Source organism: Anguilla anguilla, chromosome 17 (genome assembly GCF_013347855.1).
Source record: "Anguilla anguilla isolate fAngAng1 chromosome 17, fAngAng1.pri, whole genome shotgun sequence".
Classification (NCBI taxonomy): Eukaryota; Metazoa; Chordata; class Actinopteri; order Anguilliformes; family Anguillidae; genus Anguilla; species Anguilla anguilla.
The window spans coordinates 25,465,462-25,482,617 of record NC_049217.1 but is presented as its reverse complement, the minus strand read 5'-3'; the positions used below and the strand labels follow the sequence as shown (position 1 = coordinate 25,482,617).

Sequence of the window (17,156 nt, the reverse complement as noted above, 5' to 3'; positions counted from 1 at the left end):
TGTTTGATCCATTACACATGCAAAAATCAGCACATCCTTCACCAACAAAGTCAGGTTTTAACATGAAATGAGCAAAGTTTATTTCGCCAATATTTTAATCGCAAGAAGCTATCAGGCTTGACAGTAAACTACAGGAAACTAGTCTGGAACTACAGAGGGCTATACGTTCCTGCTGGATGATTTCAGACATCTTACCATGAAAAAAGATTGGACCAAAAATGTGTTAATCAACAGAAAAGATCCTTCAAAAAAATTAATCACTATTTTCTAAAATATGTTTTGATGTCAAAATGAACCTCAAGAATGGATGGGAAGTATTTTGCCATTAAAACTTAACCAGTTTATAATGAAGCTCAGTGGAAGAAACATTGAGGAATTTTTATTTATTTACTAGATACAGCCACTAGGGGGACTACATCATCAAATAATTCTTCAGCATGCTTGTGCATTGTAAAAAATGTGTCATGTGACCAGGCAAAACTTTACTTTGTACTTCCTTGTCCTCTTTTGGCAGTGAAGAAAGTTGATTAAGGGGGGGGGGGGGGGGGGGATCACAGCATACAAATGAGGCCTGCAGTATTTAAATTAATTCACTGTAAAGTAGGAAAAGTATCAATCACTGCATATGAATTCGGCCAGGACTGTAAATAACAGAAAGTACGAGTTACTGGGGGCCTGCAGGGGAAGCGAGTTTCCTCCCAATCCCAAGCCCCACCTCCCACCCTCTCCCTCAAAAAAAGGTCCAGTCTGTGGGCTTCCTGTTCTGCTGTGACCTCAAAGCCTCCCAAATAAGGTTAATACGGTTACTTTAATTTCTTCAGAGACAGCTTGAGCAGAACTTCTCCCATCACACACAGACTCCTTCCACCTAATCTATAATATTAGTAATTATTATTAGAATTATTGATTTTAGTATTAGTAGCATATTAATGTTAGTTATATTTGCAAAAATATGTACACGTATGAAATATAAGAGCCGTGCATAATGAATCTACACATTTTACTTTGATTATATTTTATTAATTTTTCCAAAAAAACACCTGTGTCTAGCATGGACACCACAATTTCAAGGCTACATCTTTCTTTGTTTCTTGCTTTTCTCAGATTTTCAGAGCTTTAAGACTTGATTAATCTATTCTCCTTTTTGATTTCACATGACTCTTCAAACTTACATGATCAGTGATATTTTCTTAAGTGCATATAGCACAATATATGTATGTATGTCGTGTGCATTAATAGAGAGGGTTTCAGAGGCAGAGGTGACCCAGGTGTGATAAAAATGAATCAATGTGGAATCAAACTCCATCCAATCATATCAGTAAGGTTACCACTACAATTATATGTCTAACATTGCTGCTCCAGCTGTAGTGGCTTACTGAAGTGCTTTTGGAGAAGCTGCTGCAATTCCTCCTAAAGCCGCGGCCCCCATAATAGCTCCTGTCCCATATTTCTTTGCATTTGCCCATTTTTCAACTTTGAACCAATTCGTCTCCTCCTCTCTGATCTTTCTCTCAGCCTCCTTGTACATCTCATTGGTGTAGTGTTCTCCTCCATTCTCCTGCACCATCTTTTCTATTTTCTGCATCAGCTCGGTAACCTGAGTGATGTTCTGTTCATCATCATTATTGAAGATATGATATCTTCCACCACAGCAATGAATTAGTTCCTGAAGTAGCGTGGAACCGTTCAGAAACTCTTCCACCGTTTTTTTCATTTGATCGGCACCTGTGAACAGCAGCATTGTGTACCGTGAGGCTTCTTCCCCAAAGTGCTTCTGGATCCACTGCACAGCAGATTTATCTTCCTGTGTGAATCTGCCCAACCTGACCACCAGCAGAAACACGTGGGGTCCAGGGTCCGACAGACGGATGCACTCGTCAATTTCTTTTTTCACTTGTTCTTCATCCATGGATGTGCCGAAAAGTCCTGGGGTGTCAATCACAGAGAACTGATCTGCACTATGCATTGATGAAAACGTGGTAACAGAGTCAGCAGAATCATCCTCTTGAAAAGCTTTCTTCCCCAGGATGGTATTTCCTGATGCGCTCTTTCCTGCTCCATTCTTGCCAACCAGCACCATCCTCAAGTGCAACACTGAAGGAAAAAAAGGGTAGGCAGGACATGGTAAACAAGCTGATATCTGTCTCATGTTTTATAACATAACATAAAATAACATAACATAACATAACTTAAGACGAGAACAGGCCATTCAGCCCAACACTGCTTGTCTATTCCGACCACTAAACTGTACTTAATGCTTAGTTTACCTTAAAGCTAGATAGTATCTAACACTGTATCAAGCCGGGCCTTGAATACCCCCAGTGTTTCTGCCTCCACTACATGTCCAGGCAAGCTATTTCACACACTGACCACTCTCTGTGTGAAAACATATTTATAATATATATAATGTCTGTGTGAAATTTACCCTTTGCCAGTTTCCATCCGTGCCCCCTCGTTCTGCTAACCAAACTCAACTTGAATAATTTCATGTAGTTCACTTTGTTAATCCCTTTAATAAATTTAAAAGCCTCAATCAAATATCCCATAAGCCTACTTTTACTAAGCTTGAAAGTCCAAGCATCTCAAACCTTTCCTCATAACACTTATCTTTTATACCCGGAATCAATCTGGTTGCCCGTCTTTGGACCTTTTCCAGCGCCTCTATATCTTTCTTGTAGTACGGTCCCCAGAACTGCACACAATACTCTAAGTGTGGTCTGACAAGGGTATTGTATAGGGTGAGTATGCTCTCCTTAGATTTATACTCAATACTCCTGGCTATGTATCCCTGCATCCTGTTGGCTTTTTTACTGCTACATCACATTGACCAGAGCCTGAAAGGCCTTGATCAACTACTACTCTCAAGTCTTTTTCTACATGTGCACATTCTAATTTTGTACCACCCATAAAGTAATCCTGCCCTATGATTTTATTCCCCACATGTAGAACTTTACATTTAGTTATATTGAATTTCATTTGCCAGGATTCTGCCCACTTCTGGCTTCTGTTTAAATCTTCTGGGATTACTTTAGTAGATTCCAAACTGTCTCAGTTTTGTATCATCTCCAAGTATTTGGAAAGTTGTGTCAAATTGATTGTTTTTCCTTTGTACTTATCAAATTTGTATTTCAAATCAAACAGTGAGTTTGAGACATTATTATTATTATTATTATTTAGTCTGAAATTATTTCATCTACTTTACTGTATCATTGTGAAATGCCATTCAAAAGTCAAGTCCCACTATTATTTTATATCCAGGCTAATGCAATTTGTTTCTAACCCAATCAGGTACTGCCCAGAAATTCACCCCTGGGTACATTCATTTTCACAAGGGTATGCACAAGAACGAGAGTTGACAAAACATTTAAAAAATACTCACTTTTGTTTCTCCTGCTTTTTCTATGCCTCTTCTTTGTCTTTTCTGTTGTTCCTCAAAGAGATATGCGCTCAATACTCTCCACAGCCTTCACTACCCAGAGCTTATGAGAAAATGAAAACGAACCGGTCAGCCAAGGGTGTGGTTTAGCAGTATCATTGGGAGGGACATTATTTAAATGTCATCGTGCTATTGATGCACAATGACAATTGTATAGACTGCATACCAAGGGAGTTTATTGTTGACACCTCCCTGCCAAACAACTTCTGGAGGTTTTCTTCTTTCCTTTTGCCTTGTTTAAGCACTCAAGCTGTAGTATAACATCTAAGGCTAGAAGGAGTCCAATGACGATTTTCCCATTATGGAAACAGTCTAGGAGACCTTTAACTATTACTCAAGAGTCTTGGATCTGGCTGGTTTCGATAATCTCCCAAAATGTTCATGTCACTGCTACACTGAACCTTACTTTTCTCTGTGGCCAATCTGTCTCCTAGAAACAACACAACAACTTCAATATCTCTGCTGTATCTACAAATGCCATGAAATCGATCTCTTATCACACTTATAATCACAAAGCCACTGTAAGATCTGTGACTCTGTGGCTTCACCTGCCTCTCCTCAAGTCGCTCTTAAAATGTGACTTAGATTTTCCTGCAGCTAATGTTCATGTAGCTAAGCCTAGGGATATTAAAGAATTAACAGTCCTTAGATTTTGAATTTTTGTTTTACAAATGTTTTGTTTGATCCATTACACATCAGACTCATTACATACAAAAATTCAGTGCATCTTTTACCAACAAAATCTGATTTTAACAGGAAATGGACAATTAAATGTTTCTTTAGCCGGTATATTCACAGCAAGAAGCCATTGGCCTTGACAGGGATCAGTCTGAGATGACAGTGGACTACACAGCCCTCGTGAATGGTGTCAGAAAACTGACAACTTGTAAGGGAAAAAGATGGGACCAGAAAGCTGTGGGTTTCTGGGTCCTATGCAGTGGGGTTGCTCCCTGAACTCAGGTGGGGACAACTTGACATTTCAAATTAGGGTGGGACTTGAACATACACGGCCCCATGTTGCCACCTAATTATCTAATAAATAAATTAAAAATAAAAATTTAAAAAGTCCCAAAGTGTGCAAGGTACTGCCAAAATACAGTCCTGCTGCTGATCCAGAATGGTTGCGAACCCAGCACAGGCTGCCACTGAAACCCATCAGACCAGGCTAAAATAGCCACGCTGGTTCTTTTGCTCGTTATTTGGGAATAAATTAAGAGAGGAAAAAAAAAGGAACAGTTATATCAAATGAAACCAAACTGACTAGTAAGGCTTTATGGTATACATGTATTGTGTGAACTACGGACGCTGGAGTCCTGTAGACTTAATTTCTGCCCGCACAGTGATTGCATACCCTGCAATTATGCTAATAAAGTTGGCTACGCTAATGTTAATGTTAACTAGGTAAGCCTAGTGAAGTGACAGAATTGATAGCCTGTAGATTTAGAATTTCTGTTTTACAAATGTTTTGTTTGATCCATTACACATGCAAAAATCAGCACATCCTTCACCAACAAAGTCAGGTTTTAACATGAAATGAGCAAAGTTTATTTCGCCAATATTTTAATCGCAAGAAGCTATCAGGCTTCACAGGAAACTACAGGAAACTAGTCTGGAACTACAGAGGACTATATGTTCCTGCTGGATGATTTCAGACATCTTACCGTTTCTAAGGGAAAAAAGATTAGACCAAAAATGTGTTAATCAACAGAAAGGATCCTTCAAAAAAATCAATCACTATATTCTAAAATATGTTTTGATGTCAAAATGAACCTCAAGAATGGATGGGAAGTATTTTGCCATTAAAACTTAACCAGTTCATAATGAAGCTCAGTGGAAGAAACATTGAGGAATTTTTATTTATTTACTAGATACAGCCACTAGGGGGACAACATCATCAAATAATTCTTCAGCATGCTTGTGCATTGCAAAAAATGTGTCATGTGACCAGGCAAAACTTTACTTTGTACTTCCTTGTCCTCTTTTGGCAGTGAAGAGCATCACAGCATACAAATGGGGCCTGCAGTATTTAAATTAATTCACTGTAAAGTAGGAAAAGTATCAATCACTGCATATGAATTCGGCCAGGACTGTAAATAACAGAGAGTACGAGTTACTGGAGGCCTGCAGGGGAAGCGAGTTTCCTCCCAATCCCAAGCCCCACCTCCCACCCTCTCCCTCAAAAAAAGGTCCAGTCTGTGGGCTTCCTGTCCTGCTGTGACCTCAAAGACTCCCAAATAAGGTTAATACGGTTAGTTTAATTTCTTCAGAGACAGCTTGAGCAGAACTTCTCCCATCACACACAGACTCCTTCCACCTAATCTATAATATTAGTAATTATTATTAGAATTATTGATTTTAGTATTAGTAGCATATTAATGTTAGTTATATTTGCAAAAATATGTACACGTATGAAATATAAGAGCCGTGCATAATGAATCTACACATTTTACTTTGATTATATTTTATTAATTTTTCCCAAACAACACCTGTGTCTAGCATGGACACCACAATTTCAAGGCTACATCTTTCTTTGTTTCTTGCATTTCTCAGATTTTCAGAGCTTTAAGACTTGATTAATCTATTCTCCTTTTTGATTTCACATGACTCTTCAAACTTACATGATCAGTGATATTTTCTTAAGTGCATAAAGTACAATATATGTATGTATGTCGTGTGCATTAATAGAGAGGGTTTCAGAGGCAGAGGTGATCCAGGTGTGATAAAAATTAATCAATGTGGAACCAAACTCCATACAATCATATCAGTAAGGTAACCACTACAATTATATGTCTAACATTGCTGCTCCAGCTGTATTGGCTAACCGAAGTGCTTTTGGAGAAGCTGCTGCAATTCCTCCTATAGCCACGGCCCCCATAATAGCTCCTGTCCCATATTTCTTTGCATTTGCCCATTTTTCAGCTTTGCACCTATTCGTCTCCTCCTCTCTGATCTTTCTCTCAGCCTCCTTGTACATCTCATTGGTGTAGTGTTCTCCTCCATTCTCCTTCACCATCTTCTCTATTTTCTGCATCAGCTCGGTAACCTGAGTGAGGTTCTGTTCATCATCATTATTGAAGATATGATATCTTCTACCACAGCAATTAATTAGTTCCTGAAGTAGCGTGGAACCGTTCAGAAACTCTTCCACCGATTTTTTCTTTATCTGATCGGCACCTGTGAACAGCACCATTGTGTACCATGAGGCTTCTTCCCCAAAGTGCTTCTGGATCCACTGCACAGCAGATTTATCTTCCTGTGTGAATCTGCCCAACCTGACTACCAGCAGAAACGCGTGGGGTCCTGGGACAGACAGACGGATGCACTCGTCTATTTGTTTTTTCACTTGTTCTTCATCCATGGATGTGCCGAAAAGCCCAGGTGTGTCAATCACAGAGAACTGCCTTCCAGAATGCTCTGCACTCTGCTTTGATGAAACCATGGTAACAGAGTCAGCGGAATCATCCTCTATAAAATCTTCCTTCCCCAGGATGGTATTTCCTGACGCGCTCTTTCCTGCTCCACTCTTGCCAACCAGCACCATCCTCAGGTCAGACACTGAAGGAAAGAAAGGGAAGGCAGGACATGGTAAACAAGCTGATATCTGTCTCATGTTACATAACGTAACATAACATAACATAACATAACGTAACGTAACGTAACATAACATAACGTAACGTAACGTAACGTAACGTAACGTAACGTAACGTAACATAACATAACATAACATAACGTAAGACGAGAACAGGCCATTCAGCCCAACACTGCTTGTCTATTCCGACCACTAAACTGTACTTAATGCTTAGTTTACCTTAAAGCTAGATAGTATCTAACACTGTATCAAGCCGGGCCTTGAATACCCCCAGTGCCCCCTTTCACTACATGTCCAGGCAAGCTATTCCACACACTGACCACTCTCTGTGTGAAAACATATTTCCTAATGTCTGTGTGAAATTTACCCTTTGCCAGTTTCAATTTATGCCCCCTCGTTCTGCTAACCGAACTCAACTTGAATAATTTCATGTAGTTCACTTTGTTAATCCCTTTAATAAAATTAAAATCCTCAATCAAATATCCCATAAGCCTCCTTTTACTAAGCTTGAAAGTCCAAGCATCTCAAACCTTTCCTCATAACACTTATCTTTTATACCCGGAATCAATCTGGTTGCCCGTCTTTGGACCTTTTCCAGCGCCTCTATATCTTTCTTGTAGTACGGTCCCCAGAACTGCACACAATACTCTAAGTGTGGTCTGACAAGGGTATTGTATAGGGTGAGTATGATCTCCTTAGATTTATACTCAATACTCCTGGCTATGTATCCCAGCATCCTGTTGGCTTTTTTACTGCTACATCACATTGACCAGAGCCTGAAAGGCCTTGATCAACTACTACTCTCAAGTATTTTTCTACATGTGCGCATTCTAATTTTGTACCACCCATAAAGTAATCCTGCCCTATGTTTTTATTCCCCACATGTAGAACTTTACATTTAGTTATATTGAATTTCATTTGCCAGGTTTCTGCCCACATCTGGATTCTGTTTAAATCATCTTGGATTACTTTAGTAGATTCCAAACTGTTGGCTAAACCGCCCAGTTTTGTATCATCTCCAAGTATTTGGAAAGTTGTGTCAAATTGATTGTTTTTCCTTTGTACTTATCAAATTTGTATTTCAAATCAAACAGTGAGTTTGAGACATTATTATTATTACTATTATTATTATTATTATTATTATTATTATTTAGTCTGAAATTATTTCATCTACTTTACTGTAACATTTTGAAATGTCATTCAAAAGTCAAGTCCCACTATTATTTTATATCCAGGCTAATTCAATTTGTTCCTAACCCGATGAGGTACTGCCCAGAAATTCACCCCTGGGTACATTCATTTTCACAAGGGTATGCACAAGAAGGAGAGTTGACAAAACATTTTAAAAATACTCACTTTTGTTTCTCCTGCTTTTTGTATGCCTCTTCTTAGTCTTTTCTGTTGTTCCTCAAATAGTTATGTGCTCAAAACTCTCCACAGCCTTCACTACCCAGAGCTTATGAGAAAATGAAAACGAACCGGTCAGCCAAGGGTGTGGTTTAGCAGTATCATTGGGAGGGACATTATTTAAATGCCATCATGCTATTGATGCACAATGACAATTGTATAGACTGCATACCAAGGGAGTTTATTGTTGACACCGCCCTGCCAAACAACTTCTGGAGGTTTTCATCTTTCCTTTTGCCTTGTTTAAGCACTCAAGCTGTCGTATAACATCTGAGGCTAGAAGGAGTCCAATGACGATTTTCCCATTATGGAAACAGTCTAGGAGACCTTTAACTATTACTCAAGAGTCTTGGATCTGGCTGGTTTCGCTAATCTCCCAAAATGTTCATGTCACTGCTACACTGAACCTTACTTTTCTCTGTGACCAATCTGTCTCCTAGAAACAACACAACAACTTCAATATCTCTGCTGTATCTACAAATGCCATGAAATCGATCTCTTATCACACTTATAATCACAAAGCCATTGTAAGATCTGTGACTCTGTGGCTTCACCTGCCTCTCCTCAAGTCGCTCTTAAAATGTGACTTAGATTTTCCTGCAGCTAAAAATGTTCATGTAGCTAAGCCTAGGGATATTAAAGAATTAACAGTCCTTAGATTTTTAATTTTTGTTTTACAAATGTTTTGTTTGATCCATTACACATCAGACTCATTACATACAAAAATTCAGTGCATCTTTTACCAACAAAATCTGATTTTAACAGGAAATGGACAATGAAATGTTTCTTTAGCTGCTATTTTCACAGCAAGAAGCCATTGGCCTTGACAAGGATCAGTCTAAGATGACAGTGGACTACACAGCCCTCCTGAATGATGTCAGAAAACTGACAACTTGTAAGGGAAAAAGATGGGACCAGAAAGCTGTGGGTTTCTGGGTCCTGTGCAGTGGGGTTGCTCCCTGAACTCAGGTGAGGACAACTTGACATTTCAAATTAGGGTGGGACTTGAACATACACGGCCCCATGTTGCCACCTAATTATCTAATAAATAAATTAAAAATAAAAATTTTAAAAGTCCCAAAGTTTTGGAACCTGCAGAACACATCATTTGAAAAATCTATCATTATATTTCAAATAGTTTTTTCATGCCAGAAGAAACCTTAAAGAATGAATAGGAAATATTTTTAATTTGACCAGTTACTTCATAACAAAGCGAAAACGGAAGAACAGGGGAGGAGAAATTATGCGAGATACTGCCAAAATACAGTCCTGCTACTGATCCAGAATGGTTGCGAACCCAGCACAGGCTGCCACTGAAACCCATCAGACCAGGCTAAAATAGCCACGCTGGTTCTTTTGCTTGTTATTTGGGAATAAATTAAGAGGAAAAAAAAGGAACAGTTATATCAAATGAAACCAAACTGACTAGTAAGGCATTATGGTATACGTGTATTGTGTGAAGTACAGACGCTGGAGTCCTATAGACTTCGTTTCTGCACGCACAGTGATGGCATACCCTGCAATTATGCTATTAAAGTTGGCTACGCTAATGTTAATGTTAACTAGGTAAGCCTAGTGAAGTGACAGAATTGATAGCCTGTAGATTTAGAATTTCTGTTTTAAAAATGTTTTGTTTGATCCATTACACATGCAAAAATCAGCACCAACAAAGTCAGGTTTCAACATGAAATGAGCAAAGTTTATTTTGCCAATATTTTAATCGCAAGAAGCTATCAGGCTTGACAGGAAACTACAGGAAACTAGTCTGGAACTACAGAGGGCTACACGTTCCTGCTGGATGATTTCAGACATCTTACCATGAAAAAAGATTGGACCAAAAATGTGTTAATCAACAGAAAAGATCCTTCAAAAAAATCAATCACTATATTCTAAAATATGTTTTGATGTCAAAATGAACCTCAAGAATGGATGGGAAGTATTTTTCCATTAAAACTTAACCAGTTCATAATGAAGCTCAGTGGAAGAAACACTGAGGAATTTTTATTTATTTACTAGATACAGCCACTAGGGGGACTACATCATCAAATAATTCTTCAGCATGCTTGTGCATTGCAAAAAATGTGTCATGTGACCAGGCAAAACTTTACTTTGTACTTCCTTGTCCTCTTTTGGCAGTGAAGAAAGATGATTAAGGGAGGGGGAGGTGGGGGGGGGGGGGGGGGGGGGGGGTGATTGTGACGCAGCCAGGGAGGGAAGTGACAGGATCTATAGGATGTTTCTGTAGGATTTTGAGGCTGTATTCTGTAAAGTTGTATTTAGTTTACACATTGGTCACAGCATACAAATGGGGCCTGCAGTATTTAAATTAATTCACTGTAAAGTAGGAAAAGTATCAATCACTGCATATGAATTCGGCCAGGACTGTAAATAACAGAAAGTACGAGTTACTGGGGGCCTGCAGGGGAAGCGAGTTTCCTCCCAATCCCAAGCCCCACCTCCCACCCTCTCCCTCAAAAAAAAGGTCCAGTCTGTGAGCTTCCTGTCCTGCTGTGACCTCAAAGCTTTGCAGCTGCCTCTCCAAACTGGCTGAATTTGAGCTGATGCACTGGATAAGAGCGTCTGCTAAATGCCTGTAATGTAATGTAATGTAATTTTCTCAGGGTTGCAGAGTGACTTGCAGAAATGAAAATCATTTCTATTTCTCATGGTAGAATCACATTTAACATTGGCTTAAAACATGCACATTGCATTAAAACAGTAACAGACTTGGTCCACAGCTGAATTAGTCATATTTGTGTTTCCTTAGCGACTAGATTGTTTTAAGAAGAGAGATCGTTTTGTTTTGTTTTTTGTTTCTTCTTTTGGCATTTTTACCCAACAAAAGGCATTGCAAGGAGTTGCAGGCATTGGCTTTCATGTTTGGTTTCTGGATTCTTTGGCAGACAGGACTGCTTCACTTAGCCCCAGGGTTTAGAAAGTCATCTGTGAAACAACCCAGCAAGCATAAAATGTCCTCTCAACGACAACACGCAGAGGCATCGACAAAACGCTCCACTGGGAACATTTTGCGCGGTGAAGCATACGCTCCCTCCCCACAACCTTACCCAACACAAACACAAACAAACAACATACACAAAACCAAAAGCATAATTATCTGTATAAAATCTCTGTGCAGTTTTAAGACAAGAAGTACTGAATATGCATGATCAGTGATAAAAAAAAAATACATGATTTCATATCTTTGGCTCGCATATGGAATAAGAATGCCATTAAACGTATTTGGGCAAAAATGAAGTTAGGAGGAGGTTGATTTAAAAACGGGCCATTGTCCGCCTACACACGCGTGCGCACGCGCACACACCCACACACACACACATCCACACACACACACGCACACACACACACACAAGGATTGCAAAGGGCCAGAAAATGGCCACTGTGAGTTGGACATGAAAACTGTTCTTGTGAGTCAACTTTGTATTTCTGTGCATCGTTCACATGACACACTTGGCAATTTCAGAAGATATTTGGAGAGCCTTGCAGATATAGGTACTGTATAATGTCATCTGCTTAATTGTGCTTCAAGTTTTATTAGCCAAATTACTTTCATCTGCGTGGAAGGGATAGATATTCTATCACTAATTCTGACTCGATTCCTAGGGCTTAATCATTGCCTATCGCTTATTTCTAACCATAGATCTCCATGACTACATTTCTCTATTACCTCGATTTTGTAGATCACATCTTTATCCTTTGTTTTTTTTCCCCTAAATCCTGTGTCGGCATAACACATTGGAGATGAGTCAGACACCAAGGTCCTTGCTTTTGTATAAACATTACCAGACAACAAAATTCCTCTCCATTTTCTCGTGGTCTGAATGTAGAAAACGTCAAAGTAAGGCAAGAGATCATCTCAAGACTGTGGCCACAAGGAGACGGCATGCACCTTAAATTATGTCAAAGTGTACCCGTGCCAAAATGACATCATTGTAAGACCTTCTGAAGTGGAGACAACGCTGGAGACGACGCTTCTCCAGATGACTCCTGGATCTCACGTCAGCGTGCGTCTCTCTGCGCGCCTCCAGGAAACTTCATGAGTGGAACTTCATCTCTGCCTTCTGTGCCTGATGGAGACTGCAGAGCTGAACTGATACCGTAAGTTTTTTTTTCGGTCAAGGGTCAGAAAAAGTAATGTTTCAAAAAAAACCCCACAAAAATTTGCATACATTGCCAAATATGCCCCTGTGGAAATTGTCCCATTTAGAAAATCTTGTTTTTTGTGCCACCCTAAAACACACACTCAACACACACACATGCTCAGATGTGGCTCATCATATTCCCAGACTCTTCTCCACCTCTGCACGCAGTTTGTTCTTCTGGATCTGAGGAGGAGAGCAGAGAACAGTTGGTGGGCCGTGAGCGTTCACTGTGCGCGGTCACTGTGGTTGCTGTGCACATTCACCGCGTGCGATCGCTGTGGTCGCTGTGCGTGGTCGCTGTGCGTGGTTGCTGTGGTAGCTGTGCGTGTTCACTGTGCGTGGTCTCTGTGCGCAGTCTCTGTAGTCGTTGTGCACAATCACTGTGGTTACTGCGCGGTTGCTGTGCACAATCACTGTGTGCAGTCTCTGTGCACGTTCACTGTGTGCAGTCACTGTGTGTGTTCACTGTGTATGGTCACTGTGTACGGTCGCTGTGTGTGGTCACTGTGTACGGTCGCTGTGCGCAGTCGCTGTGTGTGGTTACTGTGTGCGGTCAGTGTGCGGTCGCTGTGCGCGGTCTCTGTGTGTGGTCTCTGTGTGCAGTCGCTGTGCGGTCACTGTGTACGGTCACTGCGCAGTCGCTGTGTGCAGTCACTGTACGGTCGCTGTGAGCGGTCTCTGTGTGCGGTCTCTGTGTGCGGTCAGTGTACGGTCGCTGTGCGCGGTCACTGTGTGCGGTCACTGTGCGCAGTCGCTGTGTGTGGTCACTGTGTGCGGTCAGTGTGCGGTCAGTGTGTACGGTCACTGCGTGCGGTCGCTGTGCGGTCACTGTGTGAGGTCAGTGTGCGGTCACTGTGCGCAGTCGCTGTGTGCGGTCAGTGTGCAGTCACTGTGAGTGGTCACTGTGTGCGGTCAGTGTGCGGTCAGTGTGCGGTCACTGTGTGCGGTCACTGCACTGCAGGCGGTTGCCGTGCTGTATGCGGTCTGCGCTGAACTGAAAGACTGCTTCACGGCCTGGTCCACTCAGTACCACACGCGACCCGCAGCTCCGACTCGGACTCCCAGCCTTATCTCTGCACCTCACACACTGACCCGCACCTTCTCCTCCGACTCTTGGCCTTATCTCTGTACCTCACACACTGGCCCGCAGCTCCTCCTCCGACTCCCAGCCTTATCTCTGCACCTCACACACTGGCCTGGTTTCACTCCACATTTGCCCTGGACTTTGATTCATAAATTACCTGTGTCCATTTTTTTCCCCTCATCACAAACAACAGTGAGGTCAGTTCTGCACTCGAAATGAATGAGTAACGGCATAATTCATTCACGTGTCTTTTTTCCACTGAAAAAGAGAAACGGTGCAAATTGAAACTGTAAGCCAGAGGAAAGGACATGTTGCTGAGGACACCCAGGCCAGGAGGCTCCTTGAGTGTTCACACCCCGAGAAGGCCTTCCTTACCTTCCCAGTGGCAGTGAGCGGGTAGCCCTGCACAAATGTCACGTAGCGCGGGACCTTGAAGTGGGCAATCTGCAGGAAAGGACAACAGCTTACACTGAAGAGAAGCACTACGTCACACAGTACTGCTGTCTCATCGGGCATCGCTGCACAGGTGCTGGGGCCTTAGCACAGGTAGACCTGTGTCAGTGGCAGGTACGGGTGCGTCATAACAGGTACAGGTGTGTCAGTAGAGGTACAGATGTGTCAGTAGAGGTACAGATGTGTCAGTAGAGGTACAGGCGTGTCAGTAGAGGTACAGGCGTGTCGGTAAAGGTACAGGTGTGTCAGTAGAGGTACAGGTGTGTCAGTATAGGTACAGATGTGTCGGTAAAGGTACAGGTGTGTCAGTAAAGGTACAGGCGTGTCAGTAGAGGTACAGGCGTGTCAGTAGAGGTACAGATGTGTCAGTAAAGGTACAGGTGTGTCAGTAGAGGTACAGGTGTGTCAGGAGAGGTACAGGCATGTCAGTAGAGGTACAGATGTGTCAGTAAAGGTACAGGTGTGTCGGTAGAGGTACAGATGTGTCGGTAGAGGTACAGGTGTGTCAGTAGAGGTACAGGTGTGTCAGTAGAGGTACAGATGTGTCAGTAGAGGTACAGGTGTGTCATAGAGGTACAGGCGTGTCAGTAGAGGTACAGATGTGTCAGTAAAGGTACAGGTGTGTCGGTAGAGGTACAGGTGTGTCAGTAGAGGTACAGGCGTGGCAGTAGAGGTACAGATGTGTCAGTAGAGGTACAGGTGTGTCAGTAGAGGTACAGATGTGTCAGTAGAGGTACAGATGTGTCAGTAGAGGTACAGGTGTGTCAGTAGAGGTACAGATGTGTCGGTAAAGGTACAGGTGTGTTAGTAGAGGTACAGGCGTGTCAGTAGAGGTACAGGTGTGTCAGTAGAGGTACAGGTGTGTCAGTAGAGGTACAGATGTGTCATAGAGGTACAGGTGTGTCAGTAGAGGTACAGGTGTGTCAGTAGAGGTACAGGCGTGTCAGTAGAGGTACAGGTGTGTCAGTAAAGGTACAGGTGTGTCAGTAGAGGTACAGATGTGTCGGTAAAGGTACAGGTGTGTCAGTAGAGGTACAGATGTGTCGGTAAAGGTACAGGTGTGTCAGTAGAGGTACAGGTGTGTCAGTAAAGGTACAGGTGTGTCAGTAGAGGTACAGATGTGTCGGTAAAGATACAGGTGTGTCAGCAGAGGTACAGATGTGTCGGTAAAGGTACAGGTGTGTCAGTAGAGGTACAGGTGTGTCAGTAGAGGTACAGATGTGTCGGTAAAGGTACAGGTGTGTCAGAACAGGCACATTATCTCTGGTGACTGCGCAGGTGCAGGCCTCTCTCTCACCTGGCCCTTGCAGTAGGCTTTGATTTCCTCAGCAGTGCAGTCCTGCCCCTCCTTCAGCTTAATGCAGGCGCACACCTCCTCCCCCATCCGCTCGTCCGGCACCCCAACCACCTGCAGGGGACACAGGAAGTGAAGCATTTCCTCTGATTGGCTCCTGCCAGCCAGCGGTCAACAGCACAACGTCAGCTCCGCCCATTCCCGGGGTTGACGGAGCAACACTCAAATCACCCCCCCCCCCCCCCCCATCCCACCACTCACCTGCACCTCGTGCACTTTGGGGTGGGTGTGAAGGAACTGCTCGATTTCGGCTGGGTAGATGTTCTCCCCCCCGCGGATGATCATGTCTTTCATCCGGCCCTCGATTTGGCAGTACCCGTACCCGTCCAGCCTCGCGATGTCCCTGCATGCGAGGGGAAGACGTCACAACAGACCGGTCACGTGACCACTGTCCAACCGGTAACTCGGTAACCGGTAATCATAATAGGAAAAATAATAATGGCCGCTTTCGGCCGTATTAACTGAAAAGTACTCTTTTGTGTAATATGTGTACAGTGCTGGCTTTTATCTTCCCTGCCTCCACTGTTCCGCTGTACTAAGTTTATGTGAACAGGAGATTTGCCCCAGGTTCACTCGCCGAGCTCATGTCCCCCACGCACTCACCCGGTCCTGTACCAGCGGTCCTTGGAGACGCACTCCTGTGTTTTGGCCAGATCGTCCCAGTACTCCAGCATCACGCAGTAGCCCCTGATCATCAGCTCTCCGGACACCCCCAGGGGCACGATCAGCCCAGTGCTGGGGTCCACCACCTTAGCCTGAAAAACACGCTCGCCTTCATCACTCCGTCAGATCGCCCTCTTCATCATCATCATAATAATAACAGCTTTATTTACATAGCACCTTTCGTACATTAAAATGCAGCTCCAGTGCAATCGTCACCACCATAATCATCACCTTCACCTCCGTCATCTCCGCCAACGTCACCACCCCCACCGTAATAACCATCACCGCGATCCACACTATCACCACCGTCATTAACCAACATCACCAGCAAATCTAGCCGGGCTGAACGAGATTTTTTCTCAGGCAAGATGGCCACTGACGGACGCATGCGGGAGCAGGTGGATCTGAGGGTGGGACGTACAGTACAGGCAGACAGACACAGGTATCCCCAAAAGAGGTGCAGGTACGCACAAAAGCAGCCGCGGGGAGACAGACTGACAAAAACTGCATTGAGAACAGGCGCAGAGCACCGTCAGAGGCCTCACCTCAGTGTGGCTCAGGACGCAGCCCACCGTCTCAGACTTCCTCTCCATGTTGTCCAGCGGGAACACCATAAACGTGACGGGGCTGTTCTCTGTGGTGCCGTACCCGATCTTCCCCGTCAGGACCCCGTCAGCAGCACCGGGGGGACACAGACAAGACAGGGAGACCACATGTTCAGGGGGCACAGACAGACAGGGGGACCACATGTTCAGGGGACACAGACAGACAGACAGGGGGACCACATGTTCAGGGGACACAGACAGACAGACAGGGGGACCACATGTTCAGCTGCTCCAGTCTCTGAACAAGTCTCTGTCCAGGTTTACCCGAGACGGCACCGACGTGTCTCAGTCGTATGTCGTCTATACCGGGGACGTGTGTGTTTAAGTGTGTTTGTGTGTGTGTGTGTGTGTTTAAGTGTGTGTGTGTGTGTGTAAGAGCGAGAGAGAGAGGGAGAGACTCTCACC

The 17,156-nt window shown here is 43.2% G+C and overlaps 3 protein-coding genes across 3 annotated transcripts in view; all 3 read right to left on the bottom strand.

Annotated features, from left to right (window-relative positions):
- Positions 1 to 574: 574 nt before the first annotated feature.
- LOC118216864 (GTPase IMAP family member 8-like) lies at positions 575 to 3,770 on the bottom strand. Its single transcript, XM_035398453.1, has 2 exons — positions 3,380 to 3,770; positions 575 to 2,094 (listed from the first exon to the last, which is right to left on the bottom strand). Coding segments are annotated over exons 1-2 (723 nt in total). The 5' UTR covers positions 3,381 to 3,770; the 3' UTR covers positions 575 to 1,372.
- A 2,448-nt stretch (positions 3,771 to 6,218) lies between these two features.
- LOC118217156 (GTPase IMAP family member 7-like) lies at positions 6,219 to 8,517 on the bottom strand. Its single transcript, XM_035398978.1, has 2 exons — positions 8,382 to 8,517; positions 6,219 to 6,991 (listed from the first exon to the last, which is right to left on the bottom strand). Coding segments are annotated over exons 1-2 (774 nt in total). The 5' UTR covers positions 8,383 to 8,517.
- Positions 8,518 to 10,109: 1,592 nt separating this feature from the next.
- Positions 10,110 to 17,156, bottom strand: part of acsf2 (acyl-CoA synthetase family member 2) — an 18,783-nt gene continuing 11,736 nt past the window's right edge. Inside the window, exons 10-16 of the mRNA XM_035398426.1 lie at position 17,156; positions 16,692 to 16,799; positions 16,087 to 16,238; positions 15,685 to 15,826; positions 15,427 to 15,537; positions 14,052 to 14,120; positions 10,110 to 12,775 (exon numbers count right to left, since the gene is read on the bottom strand). The exon at position 17,156 is cut by the window's right edge and continues 73 nt beyond it. Coding sequence (XP_035254317.1) covers positions 12,725 to 12,775; positions 14,052 to 14,120; positions 15,427 to 15,537; positions 15,685 to 15,826; positions 16,087 to 16,238; positions 16,692 to 16,799; position 17,156 — 634 coding nt within the window. The 3' untranslated portion in view covers positions 10,110 to 12,724. The remainder of the gene's footprint in view (positions 12,776 to 14,051; positions 14,121 to 15,426; positions 15,538 to 15,684; positions 15,827 to 16,086; positions 16,239 to 16,691; positions 16,800 to 17,155) is intronic.